The sequence below is a fragment of the Neovison vison genome, chromosome 1, assembly GCF_020171115.1.
Source record: "Neovison vison isolate M4711 chromosome 1, ASM_NN_V1, whole genome shotgun sequence".
Classification (NCBI taxonomy): domain Eukaryota; kingdom Metazoa; phylum Chordata; class Mammalia; order Carnivora; family Mustelidae; genus Neogale; species Neogale vison.
Window position 1 is genome coordinate 215,436,260 of NC_058091.1, and position 9,229 is coordinate 215,445,488.

Genomic DNA, 9,229 nt, shown 5'->3' on the forward strand with positions numbered 1-9,229 from the left:
AACCTGTGGAATTAAGTTGTTAGGTAAATGGGACAGTTCCTGGGGCACCTAGAAAGACCAGTCTTAAGACTTGACAATTAAACTTAAAACTGTGGGCAATTCCTGATTCTTGAACTATGAAAAAACTATTAATGCTTCCTATTAATGTAAACAAACTAAAAGAAATACTAGTAACATTCATGTCTTAAAAATAATACTTACCTGTGAGCTGGAACTGAGGGCAAACTTTGCTAGAGCGCTTGCTCTAGAAAGGTCAATCAAAAGTAGGAAAAAGGGCAAAGCTTCACTGGGAAAAAAAAAAATCAGATGATCAGGTATATTTAACAGGAAGTCTGGCTTAAAAATGCTTTCCACAATCAAACACCCGCCTCATACACTGTATGATTCTTTAGTATGTATACCTTTTTGCGGCCCGAAGGTACACCCTATACTCACTCCCTTTTGACATTCTCAAAGCTAAACATATGCACTGCTCAAAATATTTATAGTGTTAAAAATGTAAGTGCATTTATACAGAAATACTTTTTGATGATTTTATAGCAAAATATCATCCTAAGTAAAAAATTCATCCTTGAATTAACAGGAGGAAAAAAGTGGAATAGATATAATTTTTTAACATTATTCACTATTTATGGAAGGATCCAAGCTGAACAAGCTTTCTGGAGAGACAGTTGGCAATAATAGCACTCAAAAGCCCCCAAAACTTACACAGGCACTGTCTCACTCCTAGGAATATATCCTAAGAATGAATATGAACACAAGGTAAGCCACAGAGACATTCGTCACAGTGCTATTAATAGAGGAAATTAAATAACCTAACAATCCAATCCTAGAGGATTAAGTAAATGAACTATAATATATTCACACAGGGGAATACTAGACAACCAATACAAGTAATTTAATTTAGCATTAAGGACATGCAAAGATGTTGATGAACTATTATCACACATCAAAATATTATAAAGGCATAAAGAACTTATATGATCTCAGAATTTTTAACTGTAAAAAACCATAGGAAAGCATATACCAAAATGTTAACAGATATTAACATTAGCTAAATGACAGCATGAAAAACTTCCCCATATTTCCTATAAACTTTTTAAAATGTATATATCAGAATATAACTTGGAGAAGAGGAGTTGTTAATTATATATTTTGGGAAAAAGTGTATTTATGTTTTAAATACTTACTTCAAGCCTGTCAATTCTTTATCTAAGAAATGAATGACAACTGTACTGAATACAAAACTTGAGAAAATTGTGAAGAGGCCAGCAATACCTAAATTGACAAAATTCAAACAGAAAAAAATTACCCTTTATTACAAAAATAGTAACATACAGTCCCGTATAATATTCTGAAAGAAATATTATTTTCTCCAGATTATTAAGATCTCAAATATCAGAATGCTTACTCTCAATAGGGCAACCACTAAATGCGTGCAGTGTACTTTAAGCAATATACCCATTTCCATATACATGATTTGAACAAACAAAATTATGTATTTCCACAACAAATCAAAAATTTGATAGCACAAATAAGTTAATTGTATAAAATGATTACCCAAAATATATTTTGATCCAAGTTGACGTAAATTCTGGAACTGGAAGTAAATATACAGGATTGCTATGCATCGTGTTATTGTCAGAATTATAATGTCACTGCTTAACACATCCTATTGGAAGAGATAGGAAAAAAATCTCAATAGCTTTACCTTTTAAAATAAGCAACTAAAATTAAGAGTTTTTATTTTGTATGCATCATCGGTTTGTATATTACCATGATAATATAAATATAGGCACAATACAAGTCAAATAAAAATATTAAACATGCAAATCAAAAGTCAAGTCCAGGGGCGCCTGGGTGGCTCAGTGGGTTAGACCTCTGCCTTCGGCTCAGGTCATGATCCCAGGGTACTGGGATCGAGCCCCGCATCGGGCTCTCTGCTCAGCGGGGAGCCTCCTTCCTCCTCTCTCTCTGCCTGCCTCTCTGCCTACTTGTGATCTCTCTGTCCTATAAATAAATAAAAATCTTTAAAAAAAAAAAAAAGTTAAGTCCAATTTTTAAACAATCCAATCTTTTTTCTTTTTTCTGTTAGTCACTTTTAAAGCTACTATTTTCTCTAGTAAAGTCAATTATACTCATTTCATACAGAAAAGGAAACGTTATTTCCAAACTATATAAGTAAATAGAAATCTGATTAAGTTCATAAATACTAAGTTAAAGATTTTACTTGCAACTTTTTTGATTATATGGTCACTAAGAGGAAATGCTCTTTAGAAACTGAAAATGAAATTTAGACAATATCAAATAAATTTCACAAACCTCTTCAAATTTTGGACACTCATAATTCCAACCACAGATCTTATCGTTACCAGTAAACATGTTCATGGACATCATACAGATGGTCAGTGTCACTGTCCCCACTATGACTTCCCAGGGGTGGGAGGCCACAAAAAGGCCGTGCATTCGGAAAAGTCTTGACAACATTGTAGCTACAGAATTCTTGGATCCTAAAAGGAATATCAAGTGTGAACACTTAGTACACAGATCACTGTATTTTTAGGAAAAGATTTTAAGATTTTGCACTGTAAACTCTGCTATTGTAGACACAGTGTCTTATACATATGAATAATACTATTTGACAGTGTTCCTTATTAGTTCTGTAAAATAATTATAAAATCAAAATAAGAGGACTCTGATATTACTCTCTTACTCACAAAACTTGAATCCTCTGTTAGTCACTAGCAACCAACTTAAAAACTAGCTATTTCTTACAAGTTGTATGAATTCAAGCATTTATGATGGAACCAAATAAATATCTCAGCCCATGATATTACCTGAGCGAAGGAGAAGAGCAATAAAACAGAAAAAAAAATAAGTAAGAAACAACTATTCACATTTGCTTTCTAATTACCCTGGCATAAAATGCCCATAAGCACCCTCTACCTTCTCCACATTCTGGTTACGCAAAAGGCAAACACCATCTATTTGTTGAGTGTCCTCAAAGGCAGCAGCATATGGCATGTTACTAGCAAAATGATGTTTAATGAAACTTCCTACTCTTACTGTCACCAGAGAAAAAAGTCTTTCCCAAATTTTACAGCTAATAAAATGCCACAACAGTACTGGAAGAAGAGGATGGCTGGCCAAAGTAGATGTCTATGACATTTAAAAATTCCCAACAGTGGCGCCTGGGTGGCTCAGTGGGTTAAAGCCTCGGCCTTCGGCTCAGGTCATGATCCCAGGGTGCTGGGATAGAGCCCGTATTGGGCTCTCTGCTCAGCGGGGAGCCTGCTTCCCTTCCTCTCTCTCTGCCTGCCTCTCTGCCTACTTGTGATCTCTGTCAAATAAATAAATAAACTCTTAAAAAAAAATCCCCAACAGAACATACAGGTAATTTTTAAATTTAATCTTTAAAGAGAATCCCAAGCAGATTCCCCACACAGGATGGAGTCTGACACAGGGCTCCATTTCATGACCCTGAGGTTCACTAACCTGAGGTGAAATCAAGCGTCAGATGCTTAACAAAATGAGCTACCCAGGCGCCCCTGGAGAACATACAGGTAATTTTGATCTAACAACTACCATGACTAAACCTCCCCATGTCTGTTGGCTAAATTACAATAATTTTTATATTCTCCTTTTTAAAAAAATATGATATAGTCACTGGTCTCTAGTATAGGAACTTGTAAGCCTTCTTAAACTAAAATTAATGCTCACAATAAAGCATATTTAACTGCCCAAAAAAATCTATTTCAAATTAAGATTTAAAAAGTAAGGCTACTGAAATAAGTCAATCAGAGAAAGATTATTATCATATGATCTCACTGATATAAAGAATTTGAGAAACAAGACAGAGGATCATAGGGGAAAGAAGCGAAAAATGAAACAAGATGAAACCTGAGAGGGAGACAAACCATAAGAGACTCTTAATCTCAAGAAACAATAGGAGGGTTGCTGGAGGTGAGGGGGAAGAGAGGGATGGGGTGGCTAGGTGATGGACATTGAGGAGGGTATGTGCTTTGATGAGCGCTCTGAATTGTGTAAGACTGATGATTCACAGACCTATACTCCTGAAACAATTAATACATTATAGGTTAAAAAAAAAAAAAAGAAAAAGTAAGACTACTGATTGACACACTGGCAAGAATTCAAATGAATCTCATATTTGTGGCAATACTAAGAAAATGACTCATTTATTGAAGACAAAAAATTAAAAAGCAACAAATGAAGAAAAAGAAAGTTAATTACTCTATCTAAAAGGTTAAGGGAAAGAAAATAAGAGTAGCTTTTAGGAACCAAAGCAATTCCAGAACATCATCCCCCATCATGTCACAAGATGTTCTCCCTATTTCAGCTACACCAGGCCCCAACTGGACAGCTGGCTTTCCCACTGCAGGTGACAACCTTTCATTGGATCAATTCAATCATGAAATCAATTTTGTGAGTAAGAACAAACAGGGTTTAATAAAATAAAATCGCTGTAGGGCGCCTGGGTAGCTCAGTGGGTTAAAGCCTCTGCTGAGCAGAGAGCCTGCTTCCCTTCCTCTCTCTCTGCCTGCCTCTCTGCCTAATTGTGATCTCTGTCTGTTAAATAAATAAATAAAATCTTAAAAAAAAAAAAAAAAGAAAGAAAGAAAAGAAAAAAATTGCTGTAGGTAAGAATATAGTATAGGTAGATATTATTTCTTAAAGCTTGATGTTTCATGAAACTGTGTGTGTGTGTGTGTGTGTGTGTGTGTGTGTGTGTGTAGAGTTCCAACATAACATGTATTACTTACTGTGGGTCTCAATTTTAAAAGTCACTAAGTTCTACAAATGTGGCATGCATCTGCCTGTGTTTATTCATGCTTTTTCAACCTTCCACCCTGAGTCTTGTTACTCATTTATCCTCCAGAACCTTGTACCCATGCACAGCAGCTACTCAACAAATACCTGATTAATCAAAAATCTCATAAACTACAGGAGCATGTACTTTACTGACCCATCTTGAAATGGCCTAAAAATGACTTTTAGCCCAAAAGATATAAATATAACTGCTCACCTACTAGCATACCACGCTGCCCAACCTTGGTTAAGGCTGAATGTAGAGCATTCAAGAAATATATTAAAGGGGAATGGGGTAGGGAAGAGAGGTTACAGTCTATACACTGTTTTCAAAAATGGACAATAACAAAAATAGTTTCTATTAGATGAGTAAGGACTTGGGACTTAAAGCTTTGGAGAGTATTAATCATATCTTAGATTTGAATCCTACTTCATTATAACCAAAAGCCTCATAAGAGCCTAGATTTTCAGGACAGTTTTCTATCACATAACATCCTTCTTATATTCAAAAACAAAAACAAAACTCTACAAACCGGTCTAAAGGATCAACTAGCATCAATGTTCCAGAAAGTGAATCAACTAAAAATACATGTCAACACTAGGTCAAAATGATTCTCCCCACCAAAAACAAACAAACAAAACCTCTCAACTTAGGTTATTCCCTATTAAGTTGATGTATTCTTCATTATTAAACAGTTAGTTCAATTGTAATCTGAGCTGCCAGCAAGAGGGCACCCCAATTTGATCACAAATTGATTTAGCATCATTAACCCATAATTACCTATTAGACACATTATGTGGTCCCTTTAAAAGATTTCATGGTAGCATTGTCAACTCTGGGAAATTTCTTTCCTAGATATAAACTCATCTTTGCAACATTCAGGAAAAAATTACACATGATTCTGTGAACCAACCCCGAACACAGAGAAGCTCACCTATTTGGAAATACAAACTCGGGAAAAAAACGTTCAAGGTGTGTCAAAAGTAACCATAACTGTACACCATCTCATTTCTCATGAGCACCCTGCCCATTTCCCTGTGATTATGCAAAGTACTTAAATGCCAGAGAATCCAGTCTTCCACCCTCATCAGCAGTTACAAGTGGCATTAGCAGGCTACAGGACAGCTCATGCAAATTCAATGGACACTATTTAGGCCAGGCTGCACTAAAAACACTTAAAAAAAAAAAAAAAAAGCAAGCTAAATAGGCAGTGTATGCCTCGCTTATGCACAATGAAATATGCCACAAACATTTTCTTCAAAAGAAAAAATGACTTAAACTCAATGGACTCCTCAAACTCCTATCCAAGATGTTATTGGATAGCCATCTGCAGAAAAGGATGCTTTTGCATCCAACACTATTTCCTCCCACCCTGCACTCCTCGTCCTAGCATATGATTATACACTACTTTACACAGCTCTCAAATTAATTGCTGTGTATATTTTGACTCTTTGAAGACAAGAACCACATCTTATATTGAATCATCCTTAGTTCCAACAGGATCTGGCATTCTGTTGCTCAACCTAGTATCCTAGGGGGAAAAAAAAATCTTGCAATGGAAATCAGGAAACCTGGATTCCACCCCCCATTCTATTACACGCTTGTAAGTCACATCTTTCTTCAGTCACTTACTAAGCTAGAGCTCCAAAGTTCTTTGACCAAGACAGGTATTAAGCGGAACCATATGAAACTGCTACTTTTGTAGGTTAAAAAAAAAGTCAAACTTCAAATACCTGCAATTTCATATGGGTCAACCTAAATACATACTGATAAACATGTAGTTATCCATCCATGGTTTAGAAAGTAGATCATGTAAGAATAAAATGAGCACAATCCAAGCACATTATACACTTCATCCTGAAGACTCGTGCCACACATGAGCCTCATATGTTGATGATTAATCTTAGTAAACTTTTTTAACCTTCATGTTACTAAATGCCATTTGTCCTTACTACCAAGTTTATGACAAGCAAATCCTGGAAAGACACAACAAAGCAGGCCCTCAAAAACCAGTCGATCCCATTGTACACATCAGGCCTTTGCTACATTACCTCTAAATCAGAAAATGTCTTTCATTGCATGGGCAGTAAAATATATTCATGAGCAAAAAATACATTCTCTGCATTAAGATACTGAAATCATGCATGATTATTTAGTACAGCCCAGAAACAAATGCTTCCTATGACTTTTCAGGACCAACCCTAAGGCGGCATGCCCTCAACCAAGCTATGAAATATTTCAGACGATCATTTAAGATGGAGTACATCCGCCTTCTCCTACGGCAGAAACCGACTGTTCTGTATTTGAACCCCCAAGGTACGTCTTTCCTAACCCAAACCACATAGTTCCGGAAAATCTACAAGGTTTAAACTCAATTACATCAGCACTAAAGAGACTAAAGCCCCTTAGAAAAAAAGAGAAAAAAAGGAGGGCGGAGGTAGTAGTAGAAGAATACTTTAAGTCCTTAGGACTTGCCCAAGGACTTAAAAGTATCCTCTCAACTCGTCTCTCCTGGAAATAACCCGACACTTCTCTGCAGATTCACGGTTCTTCTTCACGGCTCTGTGTTAGTCAGCAACATTTATGGAAATCTTCCCCATCACTTTAAAGAAAGATGCTGACGAACAGCAGCGCCTGGGCGTGAACGCTGCACTTGATAGACCTTCTCACCGCCTCTCCGCGAGCTGCGGGCCCAGCACATCACACACACGCACCCCCAGCATTTCTCGAGTCGAGGGGCTTCTGAGGTCATGCTATCTGGCACCCTTTCCGCCCGATGATAGCGACTGCCAGCCTACACGGACTACTTGGGACTTGGAAGGTGACCGCAGCTACCCTCGCCGGCCCACCTACGATGACCACCGCAGCCAAGAAGAAGCCGGCCCGCCGCCCGCCCCTCGGGCCCGGGCTGGCCGCCGGGCTCCCCCAGCATTGGTGCAGGCCGCCACTCGGCTGGCCGCGCCTCAGGACGTCTCTCCTTAGAGTCTCCGCGGGACCCGGCTGCCACACCCGCAAAGCCGCCACTGCAGCTCCCGCCAGGTCCGCAAGAGGGGCAGGCTGCCCCTTCCCAGGGCCAGGAGGAGCTCGAGAACCACCATCAACGCGGCCCTAATCCCGCTCCCACCCACCACTGCCCCGCTCCCTCTGCCCCCCGCCTCCTTCGCTGCCACCGACCGCCTCACCTCCGGATCTCACTAGAGGCCACCGAACCCGGGCGCCAGCGCTCCGCCTGTCTCCAGTCAACGGAGACGCGAAGCGGAAGGAACCTTCGACCTACGCACACTCGGTGCCGGCTGAACCTACGACCAATGAGAGAGGATCGTCCGATCGTCTAGCCAATCAGCTGGGTGCGGCTCGGCCTCACGGGGCTACGTCACGAACGGTCGCCTTAACAACCTCCCACAGCTCTCCCTGCCGCGGAGAACGGGCACCGCACCATCTCTCACCATGGCTCGGCCAACCAATAGCCAGGCGAGTCCCAGAACTAGGGCCTGCCTATTGGTCCAAGGGCCATGGGGGCGCCAGCATGGAAGCTGCTCGGGCGAAGGCGATAGGGGATCAGGCGGGTGGAGTGTCCTACAGGCCAGGACCTGACCTGTGACCATCCTGGCTGCGAGAGTACTATGGGAAGCACCATTGGGAAGCAGGATTGTAGGGTGACGATAAACGTAGGGTCAGGTTGGGGGTAGAAAGCCCAGTTACTTAATGGAGAGAGAGAGATGGAGAGGAGGTGAAGCTGAAAAAAGTGAAGGTGGCAGCGAGGTGTAACCCAAATCTCAAAGCTGACCCATATTCAAAATCTAAAACGACACCTTCCTGAGACTTACCCATGCGTATAGATAGGTCCAGTCACTGGCGCCCCTCAGCACAGTGCTTCTGCGTGGAGCGCTAGTCTCACAACAGTCGATTCTGAAATGCGCCTCTACTGTGTCTTCTGCCTTCTCTCTGTCCTTCCCTCGACTCTGAAATGCGCCTCTCCTGTGTCTTCATTCTCTCTGCCCTCCCCTCGCTGCAGGCCTTTATTATCTCTTAGATGAAATAGTGCAATAGCCTCTTGTATCAGGTCTCTCCCCTCGTAGGCACTTCCATCTTAGGATCTGATTGTTCCAGAGGCCTGCCCCCTGGAATTGCTCCTTGTCTACTGGATTAAAGAACCTGACACCACCAATAGGTCCCCACCCCACATTTCTTGTGTATCTCTCATTACTTACCTATATCAACCCTACATTTCAGCCAAGACTAACAGGCCTTTTCTTCAGTCACACTCAGTAACTTTTTACCTCTCTGCTAATGCTCTCCTTGTTTAATCTGGATATGCCTACCCATTTTAATTGTTTAAATTCTAACTACCCTTTCAGGACCTTTTCATATGCCACCTCCTTTCTTGATTCCTTCAAATAC

General features: G+C 40.2%; 1 protein-coding gene across 2 annotated transcripts in view; it reads right to left on the reverse strand.

The window, feature by feature from the left end:
* Positions 1 to 8,787, reverse strand: part of HMGCR (3-hydroxy-3-methylglutaryl-CoA reductase) — a 29,669-nt gene extending 20,882 nt beyond the window's left edge. The window contains exons 1-5 of one of the 2 annotated variants that reach the window (XM_044266964.1): positions 8,656 to 8,787; positions 2,323 to 2,510; positions 1,561 to 1,672; positions 1,191 to 1,278; positions 202 to 286 (exon numbers count right to left, since the gene is read on the reverse strand). In XM_044266964.1, coding sequence (XP_044122899.1) covers positions 202 to 286; positions 1,191 to 1,278; positions 1,561 to 1,672; positions 2,323 to 2,510; positions 8,656 to 8,659 — 477 coding nt within the window. In that variant the 5' untranslated portion in view covers positions 8,660 to 8,787. Of the gene's footprint in view, positions 1 to 201; positions 287 to 1,190; positions 1,279 to 1,560; positions 1,673 to 2,322; positions 2,511 to 8,010; positions 8,114 to 8,655 lie in introns of those variants that run through there. The other variant, XM_044266974.1, reaches the window with a different exon arrangement.
* Between the last annotated feature and the right edge of the window lie 442 nt (positions 8,788 to 9,229).